We start from the raw sequence: 15,720 nt of genomic DNA, 5'->3' as shown, positions 1-15,720 counted from the left end.
CTTACTCTGGAGTATATTTCCAACACGGCGACGCCGTAGGCAGCCGAGTGATCGGCGGTGGAATGCCGAGAGCGCCGGCGGATACATAGCAGAACCTAGATGTGGATTTGGCATCAAGATTCAAAAGTCTATCTGGATGTGGGTTCGGCATCAAGAGCCTATATAGATGTGGGCTCGGCACCAAGAACCTGGTTTTGTCGGTATCTAAGTTTTTTCACTGTTTATATAACACACTGTCCTTTCCATAGTATCAATCAATCCACATTCGCATCAACAGTTTCAACCTCCGCGCGCGCAGAAGTGGGTATTCGACATTTCTCACGCTAACTCCCATCACTACCGATCACTATCACTATCACTATCACCATCAAAGTTCAAACGTCCTAACCAGAAACAGTACCGTCGTCGCCGCGCTAACGAGCACATACCGTACCACGCCGCCTCCAGCCACAGGCTACAGCCACAGGCTACAGCCACAGCCACCTTCCACGGGCCGATACATGGGATCCCCCGAACTTACATGTCAAGTTCCAACTTCCAAGAGAGCTCCGCCGCTCCAGAAGTTAGAACTGATTCGGGATTCGGGATCAGGGATCGCTGGGTAGGCAGGTGGGTACTTAGGACTTGAGGGATTGGGCATACCCGGGTGCTGGGTAGGTGCTCTGCTGAGTAGATATGTTCATGGGTGGATGTTCCAAGGCTGGCTGTGTAGGTATTGTATTGTACGGCAGCACGATCAAGGACAATCAATTACGGCACTCGTAGTATCATATGTACAATACAGGAACAAACCACCCCTAGAACACCAAGATCAGATATCTACCCGTAACTAGTGCGCAGAGAAAAGCATAAGAAAGAAGAATCCGATAGTCTACCTCTCACGTCATCGAGTGAGGCTTGAGAACTCTAGATTGACAGATACAACCAAGACTCGCTGCAGTGCTTCTTCCAAGCTTCAACTTCCGGCGTGCAAAGTTCCAGCGTGCCCAGTTCCAAGTTCTAACCTCCAACTTCCAAGTTCCAACCAGTGCGAGACTGCGAGGCTGTGAGAAAGGCTCAAGGCTCAAGTCGAGGAGCAATAAACCTGCCCATGGTACTTCCAGCCCTCGCCTAGGTCGTGCGTTTTCACGTTGACATCTGACCCCCTCTGGCCCTTCTGCCCTCTGCCCTCTGCCCTCTGCCCTCTGAGAGTCTGCCATTTGGGAATTGACTTGTGATCTTGTCAACCTGTCAAGCAATCAATCGGTCCTGCTACTGCTGGTACTGTTGCTGGAGCCGGCGGTATGCGCAGCAACCCACAATCAATAATCAAGGTCTTTCAGTACATTCAGCATCCCCCCACTCCCCCCACCCTCACTCCCAAGACCCCCTCCATCATCCCCTCAATTCCTTCCCCTCCCTCCCCCGATTCCCCTCCATCCCCCCAATTCCTTGCGCAACATCACCATCAACACAGCGCTTAACCACTCTATAAAACCAGTCTAACCCCAACCCCTGCAGTAACACAACAAGTCACGTTCTCGGCAAACCTCTAGGCAGTGTGTCTGCGAGCGAGTGCCCAAGGTCTCTGATTAGTTCACCGTTCCGGTTGGTTGGTCTACCGTTCTGGTTGGCCTACCGTTCTGGTTGGTCTACCGTCCACCGAGCACGCTGCATGCTGCATGGATGCAAGACATAAGGCATTCTCCCTCCCTCCCTCCCTCCCTCCTGAAGGCAGCAAATATTCACTTCACAAGTTCACAGTCCAAAAAAAGAGGGTGTGTTCATCATATCGGATCTTCAATTCCTATCTTATTCCCCCGCAGCAAGGCATCCCGTCCATCCCCCCCTCCCCGCGATCCCATCCTACACCCACCAGTTCCTCCACACCCCACAGTGCACACCACCACCACTTCAAGACAAAACCGCTCATACATCAATCTGGTAAGTATAACCCCCTTCAGCACCTTCCTTCAGCACCTTGACAAAAAACCAAAAGTAAAACCAAAAACCAAATAATCAACGCCGTCATAATCGAGTCGTTAGTAGATATCATATCGTCAAACAAACAAACAAAACAAACAAAACAAACAAACAAAAAAAAAAAAGGTTGGTGGCTCGCGCCCAAAAAACAGTTCTTCCCAGAAAGAAAAACACCCCCAAACCCCGAATCCCGAATCCCCACCCCGTCCCTGCCAGCCTAGAAAGAAAGCCAAAAAGAAGAAGAAAAAAGAAGAAAACGTAGAACAAGGAAGTAGTAATGCAGGTATTCCCAAGAAATAAACAAAGAGAAAACAAAATATACAGACGCAATCGCAAACGCCAAACATGAAATAAAAATCCCATCAGATGCGCCGAAGGCCCGAAGAAAATGGTGACAAAAACGTGATGAAAACGTGACAAACGCGACAAAAACGTGAAAACAAAACGGGCCTACTCCCTGTCCCTAACCTCCCCCCTAACCGGCTTCCGCGCACAGCAAACGAGCATGCGAAAGTTCGTATGGCGCTTCCTGCACTCGCGCAGCAGGGCGCGGTCGGCCCACATGCTGCGTTCCATGTGTTCGCCCTGGGCTGTGATGACGCCCTCGTAGCAGCGCGAGTACCACCAGCGGCCGACCTTGCTGACGACCTCGTTGATGTCGTCGGGATCTTCAGGACTGTGTTCGCGCTCTGTAGTGCCGCGTTCACCGCCGGCGCCGCTGGAGCCAACTTTCCCGACGGCCGGCAGGCCTACGAAGCACTTGTTGACGTCCTCGAAGCCCTTCTTGGCGAGGATGCGCAGGACCTTTTCAGAGGCTGGACGCGGCGCGGCAGAGGAGCCGACCGCCTCGCTCTCGCGCTGCATGATGGCCTTGACCAGGTCGACTGCGCGCTGCGTGCGCGGGCCAACGTTCATCAGGTCTGCGTCGAGAAGCGTCACCTCGAGATGCCCGCCCGGTCGCAGCACGCGCTTGCATTGGCTCAGGATGAAGGCCCAGTGCGCGTCCGACGACGATGGTAGGAACCGGAAGCAGATGACGTCGAAGAAGCCCTTGGGGAACGGGAACGGCGTGGCGAAGGACGGGTAGTGCACTTGGTGGTGGTTTGGCGGGCGAGGCACCGATGGCGAGACCGGGGGCGCGCTTCCCGTCGGAGGCGGGAAGGGAAAAGCTTGCGAGAGGTTGTAAACCTTTGCCGAAGGGTACGAGAGCGCACAGTAGAAGGACCAATCATCTGCGATGGGGGTGTTAGCTGAGGCAACTAGGGTTTGGCTGGGAGATGGGTTACCAGTTCCAAGGCCGTCGACCACCAGGACACGGCCGCCGCTGCCACTGCTCAACGCTTGGTGTGCAGGGCTGACGAGCACCCTGTCGAACGAGAGCCATCGGGATGCAATGAGCGCCCACGGCCGAATCTTCATCTCGTCTTCGACCACAATGGCCGAGGCGCTGGACTGGGTCGTAGCGGTGGATCCATTGGAGTCGGTCGATCTGTGGGTCTTGGCTGGAGTATCCTCAGGGCTGTCGAGCTGGTGCTTGACGGGCTCTACCATGTTCACCGCGGCCTCGCGCTGCTCATCGGTCTCACCGTAGTATCGGATGAACGAAGAGATCGAGAAAGGCGTAGACGGAGGCAAGATTCCCTGAGAAGTGGGGGTGAATGGCAGAGGCTGGTCTGGGCTCGGTCCGAGTACACTAGAATGGGAATGCGACAGAATCGGAATATTGTCAGGGATTGTCCGAGAAGGCATGGTAGGAGGAAGCGTCGGCGAATCGGGCGAGTAATTATCGTACTCGAAGCTATCCTCTTCTTCCTCCTCATGCTGGTGCTCCTCTCGCTGCTCCACTTCCAGCGGATCAAACTTAAACTGGAGGGGCGAGCAGAGATCGGCATACTGGAAGGGCGAGCCCAGGGATGATGTCGTCGACCGGACCGTGTTGGTGCGCCTGATGGCTGGAGCGAATGTGGCCGTTGCCGGAGTCGGTGGGATTCCATACATGCCCTCGAGCTCACTGTAGAATTCCTCGTGCGTCTCCTCTTCTTCCTGTGCTGGCACCTCGATCGTCTGGCTCACAACAGCTGACGAGATGGAATCGTTCCTGGGAGGCCACGCAACGCTGGTTGCGGCAACAGATGTATCGGTGCCCAAAGGCGGAGGTACTGCAGCTCGCCGTCCGCGGGTATCGAGAGGATCGTACTCCCAGAAGTCCTTGTTCTTTTCCGTTCCGGAAGGCGCGTTGGTCGGGGTGAGACCGTACGCTTTCCAATTGATCTGAAACTCTTCGGGGCTGGGAGTTGTGCGTGGCTCGAAGGCTTGGCCTCCGACTCTTCCCATGCTGGCGGGCGCGCTGAAAACCTTTTCCTCAGGTGACAGGAGGGGCATCTCCGTTCTGATCCTAAGCTCCGAGGTCGCAGAGGCAGGCTCCTTCTCGGGCTTCTTTCCTTCGGCTTTAGCCGATCGAGACCTATCCAGGAAGGAACGGTACGGTGGAAGAAGAGCCTGGCCGGCCGGCTTTGCAGCGGGCGCAGCTTGAGCCGATTTCTGCTTGGTACTATTGATGGGAGGCTGCTTGCGAAGGACATGGGTGTGGTTCGCGGTGGCTTGCGGTGTCTCAGTATTCTCGTTGGATACGACTCGCTGCTTCTGCTGGCGGAGTTCTTGCATGCGTTCCACCATTTCACGAGCCTCGCGTTGCTCCTCCTGGTCGAGAAGTGCGTAGTGCGCGGGTACATTGCGTCTCGATGTGGACCGCGACATGGGCGGTACTGGGGATGCTGCTGGCGGCGGTGGTGGCGCGGCGGTAGGCTTCGGCTGCGATTTCGGGAAAAAGATCCACCTCTTGGCCTTTGGCTTCGACGACGCTGGAGTTGTAAGGTCCGCCGATTCGAGAGACAAGTTCCTCGAGGACTCGACGGAACCCGCTGGGCTAGGAGCCGGACGGATCCTGAAACCGGTGGTGTTGATGGGCGGAGGGATAGGCGTCACCGATCTTCCAGGCACATTGAATCTGCGAGCCGCAACGGTTTCGGGCTCGATCGGGCTCGGGCTCGGAGGACTTCCGCCTCTGCTGAACACGCCGAGCGAGCTTCCGCTCCTCTGCGGCTCCCTGCCCTGCCTGCTGTCCGGCCTGGCCTCCAAAATCGCCGGCGAACTTCCAGATCGAACCATCTCCGTCGGTCGGTTGTGGTTCTCGACCACCGCACCACCCGCGATAACCACCGGCTTCAGCCTCTCGGCAAGATAGTCGTCCATCTCGACACTGCTGCGACTTCCCGGTCTGCTCCCACTCCTCTCCCTGCTAGTGGAAGACGTGGATGTCTGGCTGCCACTTCTTCCACGACCGACACCGGCGCCTCCACTCTTCGACCTCGAAGCCTTGCCGAATGTTCCATACCCCTCGTATCCCGTCCCTGCAGTCGGCCCGCGCTTGGTCAACTTCTCGGGCACTTTCTCCTCCGACTTTGTCCGTCCCCTAGAAAAGAATCCCGGCTTGGTGATGGCTGGCGTCGCCAGTTTCTGTGCCACAACCGAATCCTGCGATCCGGTGCCTCGGAGAGGGGGAATGGTGTTGTACGTGAGTCCTTGGGCGATCGCCCTGGGAACGGCCCTCTGTGCGGTTGATGGCGCGGGACCCGGCGACGGGGTAGCCCTTTCCTTGTGGAGCTTACCCTGAGACAGAGTCGTGCTGATGGATCTGCTGCGGGTCTTGGTAAGCGAAGGCCCATTCCCGGAGGACATGGTGCCGGGGATCGACAATCCGAGCCCGGCTCCCTCCCTCGAGGGACGAGATGGGATCCCGGAGGCGTTTCCACCCCACTTGGTCCGCGCAGCGCCGGTAGCCGGCGAAATCGCTTTCGAGGAAGGGACGAGTTGAGGTGAAGGGGCCAATTTCGGGGGTCTCTGTGTGGTTGCTGGGAAAAGACTGAACTGATTCGTAGGGGGCTTGGGGGCACTCCTGCTCCTGCTCCTGTCGTTGGCGCGGACGGTTGAATCCGAGGATGTCGAGGTGGTGGATTCCCGTACCGGATCCAATCCGACTGTATCGTTGCCATCCACGCTGGCAAAACTCCCGGTTCTCTGCCGAGTCACCGGGGGTCGGCTCGGGCTCGAGCTGACTGCTCGCAGCATCGCTGCTGGGCCGGGGGAGTGGGAAGACGAGGAGGACGGTGTCGACGAGTGGCTGAATGGCGAGTCAGTGCATCCTGTCGACGGGCTACTATTTTCACCACAAGCAACCTTAGAGTAACCCAAGGGGACTGGGAGGTCTTGCGTTAACAATCGAGGAATGCTGCCGGATCGTTGCCGGGCATGGAGAGATGACTGCGAGGAAGCTGAGGTTGCGGGTAATGTGATGCCCAGCACGGAGGACTGCGAGGTGTTTCTGGAGCCAAAGTGCGAGGATGCGGTGGTGGATAACGAACCGGAAGAGCTGTTTCCCAGCGCATACGACCTGTCCGAATTGGTGGCCGAGGTCTTCTTCTTGGTCAGTCTCCTCCTCCGCTCCGCCTCCGACTTGTCGGACGAGGCACCCGACGACCCGATGGATGATGGGGCCTTGTTCAAGGTCCCGGAGGAGAAGACACGATGGTCCTTGGTGGGAGGGCCGGTCCGCGGCCGTTGTATTGGTGTTGTCGAGCGCTCAACCGGGGTGGGCAGACCACTCGGCCGGCGGTCAAGTCCTCGCCTGTTGAATACCGACGAATCCATGACGAGAGGAGCATTGTTTGGGTTGGATGTCCGTGGGACGGACAGGTCTGTTCGTGAGCGATTGAACGCCGGTGGGTGTAGGAGATTGGATGATGTGATGACGGTGGACTGGGTTGCGGTCGAGCGAAGCTTGCTGGAAGATGGCTTCGGTCGTAGTCTCGGAGTGTAGCGCTGGTCGCCCACGGTGAGGTGGCCGTGGCCGAGTGTTTGGGTTTGTGTTTGCGATTCCATGATGATGTGGCTGTGTGGGAGTTATGTATACGGAGACGATGTCGATGTCACCGGGGGTGTTGTATGTGCTTGTAATGTTTTTCTTTGCTCAACCATCACCGTCGTGTCATAGAAAATACTGGAAAGGTTTAAAGAACAAGCAGTCAGTGACGGAGACGAAGGAATGGAGCAGTCAATTGATGGCCGGCGGGCCAGGAAGGAAGGCATTGATCCTTACCAGGGTCTGTGTAACGTGAGAGAGGTGGCGGTGGGTGTGGTGGTGTTGATGATCACGCCGTTAGGTGGCAAAGGGACTCTGACAATGAATTCTCAAGAGCGAGCGACCGGCCCCTCTAAACGATAAATAAGAATGCGATGCTGCCCGTCCAGCCTGCAGCTTTCGCACCCGCCCTCCTCCCCCCCCCTGTGCGTTGTCGACGTCGTGGGGCGTGATTCCTGTGCTGTGCTGTGGTGTGCTGTAGTCCACCAGCCAGGGAGGCAGCTGTGGCGAGGCGCAAAACTGAGGCGGAGTACAGTGGTAGTTGGTTGTATGCACGTCCAGCACGACTTCTACCACCACCTGCGGACTGCAACTCAAGACGGGGCGGCCCTGCCGTGCCCAACCGCAAACAAGTCCCCCGACGGTCTGTCCTCGCCGATGCTCTCTCTCTCTTTCTCCTCCGCCTTCCCCGGGAATTGCCGAGGCGCGACGCGGGTGCGGATTTCGCGAGCGACGATCGACTACACGGCAATGACACGGAGCACGAGAGGCCGTCACGGACAAATGCCCATGGACACGGGGGAGCAGCGTATTATCAAGGAACCAAGCGACGCCGGCTTTTGATGGCGCGCGATGTCGTGTGTTTCGAGGGTGTTTTTCGCGGGGTCGGGCAAATCGACAGAGACGGTCGCGACGTGAACGAGTCGAAAGAGTCCGGAAGGAACAGAAAGAGAGCGTTCGTGGGAAACCGGGAAACACGCTGATGTTATTACGTTCCTGCTTCCCACCTATCCTCGCCGCCTCCCTCTCGCGGCGGGCCGAAGGAGCAGCGACGGCGAGCAATGAGCAGCAGCAAAGCCGCCAGCCAGCCAAGCAGACGAGACGATTCGTCGGGGCAGCCAAACAAAACAAAACGCACCCATGCCAGCCGCGTCCGCTCCCCTCCTCCTGCCACACACAAGTATGGCGATAGATCCCGCCGATCTGGTTGGCGAGCCAGAGAGGATTGTGTTCCCCTCCGTGCAGCCAACCCTGTCACCAACCACAGTGCGCAAAGCCGCAGTGTCGACAATAGCTCTGCTCTGCGACCAGGCCAAGCAAGACCAAGCAAGCACGTCCTGCCGTCGCGACTGGATGGCTGCATGGCTGGGGGGGGGGGGTGTCTATCCGGTAAGCGCCTGGACTCGAGGAGGGAGGGTGGTGGGTGGTGGTGGGTGGTGGGTGGTGGTGGGTGGTGGTGGGTGGTGGTGGGTGGTGGTGGGTGGTGGCGGGTGGTGGTGGGTGGTCGTCGACCTGCCTCTGCCTGCCTCTGCCTGCCTGCCTCTGCCTGCCTGCCTCCGCCTGCCAGGGCCGTCGGCCTCCATGCGCAGGGATTCCGCCATAGTTGCCACCTATAGCATTGCAACTATCACTACTTGCAAGGTCTCTGGCGTCTGTCTCTCTGTCTCTCGATGGCCGCCCGCTCGCTCTCTCGCTCGCCCTTCGGCGCAACCTGTCTGCTGGCTGGTCTTGTCTTGGTATCAGCTGTACCAAGAAGTACCCTCGTCACCAGGACGCTGCTCGCCAAAGTAGCGAGGCAGCGACAGGAAGAGCGTCCAATGGCAGTCGGCTCCGGTCACCGCGTAGGGAGGGTGCAGCTTCAAGGAACCCGGTGAATCAAGTACCGGTATGTATTTCCCCCCGCCTCCCACCAACCCATCCATGCCGATAGGGACCAGTACATACAACGTAGTCAGCAATTCGCACCAGTGACCAGAGGACGGAAGTGTGCGGCACGAGAAAATAGCAGGTAATCCCTACAGTTGATAACAGACTACCAGTAATGTTCGTTGCCTTACGCGACTTTCCGATGAGTCCAAAGAAAGGACTAAAGAAAGGACAGAACCTCAAACGCGGAGGCTACGGTTGGTCACCTAACTGTAGAGTACCGTATGTAGGTTGTGTAGGCAGTTAAGAGGCGGAGAACGGGACCAGCCATGTCGAAGTATACTGGACGATGTGTGTGGTATGGTATGGTATGATGCAATGTATGTAGAGTGGGCACCGCCAAACACAGTTCTGCAGGGTGATAGGTTTCCGCCCACCAATTAACCATTGGTGGTGATGAAAGGCTCTTGTAACCAACAGGTCTGGCGTGTACTCTACCTTACCCAAGTGCTTACATGCTTCTTATTTACATGCTTCTTATTTACATGCTTCTTATTTACATGCTTCTTATTTACATGCTTCTTATTTACATGCTTCTTATTTACATACTCCAACCAAAGACCAGGCACTTTCGCGCTGCTCGGCAGGTTCTCATCTCCAGAGCTCTTCTGCAAGTAGTTACCGGTACGCGGTACTTCAAAGTCCAAACTCGCCAACTGCCGTCATCGTCATCGTCATCGTCGCCAGAGACCAACTTGACGGCCGGGGGGGGGCGAGGGGGGGGGGGCGTGACAGGGCTACCGGTACCGATGTGTGGATTCCCCTTCACCTGCGGACGCGTGCACGTGCCCGTGCCCGTACTCTCGCCGTAGGGAGGGAGGAAGACTCGGAAGATTCACCTCGCATGTACCTACTCTAGACCACCGCGGAGCATGCAGGTGGAAGGTGGAGTTGCTTCTTCCTACTTTGTGTTGGATGCGCGACTTGTCTCCCCGCCCCGCACTGTACCGCACCAACCGATCCACGGTACTCGTACATCGGTATGTTTCCCATCGAGCACGGCAAAAACGTCGCAGAGGCCCGAAGTTGTCGAACTTAGCCGCCACCACCACCACCACCACCACCACCACCACCACCACCACCACCACCACCACCACCACCAGCACGAGGGCGAGAGAAAGGGTGCTGGTCAGTGCTCACCAGCCGAGTCCCGTCCCGACCCTTGCATCTTGGCGCTCTCGCTACCAGGAACTTTTGCACGCCATTGGACGGAGGTGCGCAACAGGGAAGTTTACATGGCGACAAGGGGCTTCACATAGCTGTGCCAGACTGCCAGTGCTTGTGCAGTGAGCAAGAAATAAAAACCTGCTATGCACATTCTGCACAGACAGGCACAGTGCAAATATCTTTTCCTGTCCCCTCCGGGCTCCCTTGGCGTGTCGGGCGTCTCGATTGAATGTGGCACTCCCGCACTCCCGCCCGCCCGCCCGCCTGCGTGCGGGTGGATGATGGATGGTGGTGGATGCTGGATGGTGGGGTCTTTTTCGCGCTCGCTCGAACAATTCGTCCGTACGTAGAGTACTCGTGTAAATCGATACAATCGTAGGGGCGCACCTTGCTGTCGATGGGTAATCTTTACGAGAGAGAGAGAGAGAGAGAGAGAGAGAGAGAGAGAGAGAGAGAGAAAGAGCGAAATCAAAATTTGTTTGAATCTACATGTCAGCGACCGGTCACAGCAGCAAACCCGGCCCCCAATGCCAATCCTCATCCCCATCCTGATCCCCATCCTTTACCGTACTATGTAGAGTACATGGAGTAGCTGCGGGGTTGAATGCGCCATCAGCCCAATGGCATTCCAGGCAAAACTGGCACAATCCCTCAACCCCTCAACCCCTCAACCCCATGGGCCGACGGCCAGCGGCCACAGTCAGCGCCAGCACGAGCACGACACTGTGTTGAAGTCGTGTCTGCGATAATTTTAAAACCGCTACAGCGGAAACAGCAGTGCGAGTGATATACAGTGATTTTATCGCACTCTACTTGGGTTTCCTCATGTACAATTTTGTCGGGCTGGAATGCTTTTAACTGGGCTCCTGTCCAGAATGTATGTAGATCCGGCGTCTGTTAGAGCAATCGCGGTCTACTTTGATAGTGATTGTACCTATTGTACCTATCACAAGCGGGCATGAGGAATAGCGAGCTCGCGATTCTAACTCCGAACTTCGAACGAATAGGTAAGTAAATAGCAAGGGGCCGATTCCAAGCTTTCAAGTTTCAACAAACGAAGTCTCGGTCTCGATGTCTCGGTATTGATGTCTCGGTATTGATGTCTCGGTGTCTCTCCTCTCCACTGCACTCCTCCCCTCTCCCCTCCTCTCATATCCTCTCTCAGGCCCCCGAGTGTTCGTCCCAACTTTCCAAGCTCCAGCATCCGGCTTAAACCGACCTCGACAATAGTAACTATAGAACTACGGATTGCGATTGGTGCCTGCCCTCCCCCCCTCTTTCTTGTGCAACTGTGATCAGAACAGGACCAGGCCAGGCTGAACTGTGATAACCGGAGAGCGAAGAGCGAAGAGCGGAGAGCATCGCGGCATGCTGTGCTCCTGCGCGGGGTTTCTGCGGTGGTGTGCTGCATAACACGCCGTGCCAGAGATCCGGCCAGTGCAGTGCAGAGTGCGTTAGAGCGTCGGCGGGTGGGGCTGACGATCGAGCATTTCGAGAAGGGGGATGGGGAAGTTGACGCGCGCTCGAGTCTCGATGAGCAGAGAAGAGGGGGGAAGCGGGGGTGGGGGGACTTGGAAGAGGAGGCATATTCTATCAACGGCGCCTATCCATCCACTCTTCTATGACCTGTCACCTAAGTTCTAACCGATGTATCCCCCCTCCATTCCAAGGGCCGTACCGTAGTGATCCGACAGTGTGGATACTTACATCTACACAGCTGCACCGTGCACAGTGCACAGTGTATCCAGCTTTCGCTAGGTGTCATCGCTTTCACGCTTTCAGGCGTTCAGTCCGCGTGCGCCCGTACCGTTGTTACCGTGTATAGGTGTGTACGCACGTGTGGTGGTGGTGGCGAGGTGTATACTCTACTTGTACTATAATCGCTGTCGCTGTGGCATTTGTAGGGCATCACACCGCTCGCGCGCCAGGTTCCAGGTTCTGGGGTACAAGCGACTCCCTACGGCACAGTGCACTTTGCAGGTACCGTACTAGTGCACTCCAGAGTATACTAGTGACGGCAAAATCGCACACCTTTTCTTCAGGCCGTATTTAATTTCTGCAGAGAAGCGGCCACCACTACGGGAGTACATATGTAACTGCCTCAGCGAGGTGGAGCTCAGTCTTATCGCCGTTGCGGATTGGGGTTGCGGATTGGGGTTGGGGTTGAGGTTGGGATTGCACCCACTCGGGCGCAAAGGTTTTATGCACAGGAGCATGGGAATGCAAGTCATACATGAGTACTCGACGTAGATATATGAAGATCTCCGTATGCATAGCACGCCATCCTATTCAGATGTCTATTTTTTGTTTGGGCGTTGATTGATCGTTGATGATTGCATGCGACGGTCAGCCTAGCTGGATCATCCCAATGGATGGTCTATGGTATACACATTTCGACTGCGCGCTCTCCTATCTAGGTATCTATTTTTTGTCCGATCATTGATATGTGACAGCCGGAGAAGTTTCCACCTCGAAATACCTATCTATTGTGGAACATGGACTCCACGATCAACAGTCAACAGTCAACAGGCTCCTATTTCGAACGGCCGAAACGAGGCGTGTGGTGTATGTGTGTACTTGCTTCCTCCAACGACTTATTTGTGGAACACAGAAACCCTCATTCATCGCGGTCGTCCGAGACGCCTCGTCGGCATCATCCGTCAGCCTTCAGCCTTCAGCTGGGCCTTGAGGCATCTTGGCGCTCGCTCGATGGCTCCGGATACGATCACCGCTCGAAACTCCGTACTCTACTATAGACAGAAGAGTTCACTCGTCCTCACTCGCCGACCCCTCCCCCTCCCCTGATCTTCAAAGTTCAGCTTGAAATTCCAAGATCGATTTAGACCGTGGATACTCTATCCATAGATAGAGTACATTCATCACCACAGACGAGAGACTCGAGCTCAAGGAAAAGAAACGAGGGTGAGTAAGCGGTCAGCGGTAAGCAGCGAGCGGTAAGCAGCGAGCGGTAAGCAGCGAGCAGCGAGCAACAAACGGCGGGGAGCGGGCAGCGAAGAGTGGGGTAAGTTCCGTTTCGTTTCGTGGAACCGGACCAGACCATCCATTGGAAGCGGAGTCCCGCCGTGGGGATGTGTAGGTACGGTAGATACAGCACTTGCCAATGGCGAGCAGCAGAGGCACCAATTTGCTATCGGAACCCCTTTCCGTCGATCGCTCCGAATAACGCAACCAGTCAGTCAAGATTGGTGCAGCCCGGATGATGGGGAGCTTTCGTTACTCGTTACATCGGTTTCGTCTTGGATGCCTTGGATGTCTCACTACGCGATCGAGTGATTATTTGTGACGCTTGACGGCGGCTACTGGCTGGCGTAGCAGGTTTTGCCGGCGCTGGGTGTGGAAGAAAAGAGACTATGGATGAGGAGGGGGGGGGGGGGGGTCGATGACCTGGATGGGTGGGCTCCAACTCCTTTCTTGATTTCTCGATTTCCTCGCTCACAGGTAGGTCTCTGGGTAGCCCGTGCGGCCAATGTCGAGAATCCGAGATTCTACGGTCTATCGTACCAGGAAAACCGCAGTGGGTATAGTAGGAGCAGCGCTCGCCGGGAGAGAGTACCATGGATGACTGAGTCCGAGATTGCGGGCGGAGCGAGACAAGCCATATGTACCGTACTACATCTCCAAGGTATCGGGCAGAGATCGTGCTGATCCTACCAGTACTATCCCCTCGAAGCTCAAATACTGGATCCATCATCCACCATCTACCGGTCCCGGGACGCAAATTTACCCCCCACCCCCATCATCTCCGTGCCCATGGGTACATATCATCTACCTACCTACCTGCAAACCTATCCCGTCGCAACCTCGCGATATCACCAACGACCAACTCACGACCCCCACCCCGCCGCCCCCGCCTCACGGAAACACGAAACCACGGAAACATGGAAACAAGAACAGAGTCCGAGACCGCGACCCCCCTTTCTGCCTTCTCCCACTTTCCCACTTTCCCACTTTCCCACCTTCCCACTTTCCCAGGTACGGGTACGGTAGGCAGCGTATGTATCCCCACCTAGGCTACCTAGGCTACTGAAACCGCCCACCTGCAATTCCCAGTGTTTCCCACCAGCCAGAGTCCAGAGCTTATTGGCTGTTTCGTGGGAGGTGCGACATTGGACATTTTGATATCACTGGGTGCCTGGATGCCTGGGTTCCTGGGTTCATGAGTGCGAGCGAGCGAGTGACCCCCGTTCGCGAGACGTGATACGCTGGATATCATTGGTGCTCTCGGGTGCTCGGGTGCTTGGATGGGGGGGGGAAGGGGGAAGGGGGAAGGGGGATCACCATCATCTCGACTTGGGAGTCGAGAGTTTCAAGGTCTTCGACGACTATCGGTAGGTATCATAGTTTGCCGGACCGGAAATTTCAAGAAAAGTCCGCTCCTGGAAATCAGTGTCTGGGCTGACGTGGCCACTGCGGGAAGACGTAGGTGATCGCTCGTGATTGGGTGGAGCGCTGATCTAATGTATGGATGTACATTAGGTACATACCGTACTGTAATGTACATGTATTGTATTGTGTTTTAGTTTAGTGTAGTGTAAAATACACCGCAAGCCATAACCACCGTCCGTCCGGCAGTTATAGTAGAGTAGAGTGAAATATCACGGCCACCGTGGCTTCCGCCCCATCCCATCCCACCGGGAGCTAAAGCCTAGAGCACCGCTGCACCACCAAGTGCACCGTTCGAGACCTCATCACCGACCCGCGTATCGTGAAGCGAGCGGCCCTTCCCCGTTTCGAGCGGGAAATTATACCGTCGGTTGGGTTTTATCCATGCATAAGCTGTCACTCGGCCAACATGGTATGCGGCGTTTGGAAGTTCCGATGCAGCTCAGTTTAGGCGACTAGTGGTCGGTGATAGCCAGGTGGAAAAAGGATATGTAATCTGCCATGATATACTACGGTAAGGTCGAATGAAATGACGATTTGTGTATCGTCTTACCTCCTGTGTAGGGGATCTGGCTTCCTCACCGCACGTTTTGCTTCCTTCCTCCCTTCACTCGATAATAAAGTTCATCGTAGGGATTCTCGCCTCCAAATTTGTTTGGTTAATCAGCATTGCATTCGACCTTGATAGATCATGGCAGATCAGATAAGATGTATGTATCCTTTTCCACCCGGCTGTCACCGAGTGATAGTTTCTTTCGACTCTTCGAAGGAAAACACTAGCGCTCCATCTTCTTCTGCCGCACACATTCTACTTCCCTTCCTTATTTCTTCTCTTCCTCTTCCTCTTCCTCTTCCTCTTCCTCTTCCTCACCACCGCCACCACCACCGGCCTTGGGTAAGCACAAACAACAACCAAAAAAGGAACCATCCGACCAGGAGCAGGACACCACACTACCTGCGCGAATCAGAAAGATGTAGAGTACACCAACATTCGTCCATACGCCACAATCTAGTTTCTAATACCCTGGCTGTGCCAACGTGGGCCGATGCAAACGTGCAGACGCTTGTGGGAACATGGGGACCAACTGGACAACGACAACACCAACTCGACAACAAACGCGGCGGATACTCATGGACCAGCAGCAGCAGCAGTCAGGGAGTTTTGTGGGGAGGGAGTGCGGACGTATTGCAGGCTGCACAGAAGATCGACAAACGGGATCACATACCCGCGACCTCAGCACGGACCAACAAATGCGGTGGATATTAGACCAGCACTGCAGCAACTCGACTATCCGGATAGTTACTACCAAGATCAATCGACGTATAACAAAAACGCCTCCTTC

General features: G+C 55.8%; 2 protein-coding genes across 2 annotated transcripts; both read right to left on the bottom strand.

Moving 5' to 3' along the window:
• Positions 1 to 2,067: 2,067 nt before the first annotated feature.
• BZA05DRAFT_387141 (uncharacterized protein) lies at positions 2,068 to 3,446 on the bottom strand. Its single transcript, XM_051482547.1, has 2 exons — positions 3,249 to 3,446; positions 2,068 to 3,194 (listed from the first exon to the last, which is right to left on the bottom strand). The coding sequence occupies exons 1-2, from the start codon at positions 3,379 to 3,381 to the stop codon at positions 2,413 to 2,415; spliced, it is 915 nt and encodes a 304-aa protein (XP_051343034.1). The 5' UTR covers positions 3,382 to 3,446; the 3' UTR covers positions 2,068 to 2,412.
• A 3,848-nt stretch (positions 3,447 to 7,294) lies between these two features.
• Positions 7,295 to 8,245, bottom strand: BZA05DRAFT_387137 (uncharacterized protein; the record flags this gene model as incomplete). The annotated part of the gene is made up of 1 exon (XM_051482546.1): positions 7,295 to 8,245. A coding segment is annotated over one exon (377 nt), but the record flags the coding sequence as incomplete, so codon positions are not given.
• Between the last annotated feature and the right edge of the window lie 7,475 nt (positions 8,246 to 15,720).

Source organism: Tricharina praecox, assembly GCF_024521635.1.
Source record: "Tricharina praecox strain CBS 144465 chromosome Unknown BZA05scaffold_3, whole genome shotgun sequence".
Taxonomy (NCBI): Eukaryota; Fungi; Ascomycota; class Pezizomycetes; order Pezizales; family Pyronemataceae; genus Tricharina; species Tricharina praecox.
The sequence above is the reverse complement of the archived record's forward strand: the minus strand, read 5'-3'. Positions and strand labels throughout refer to the sequence as shown.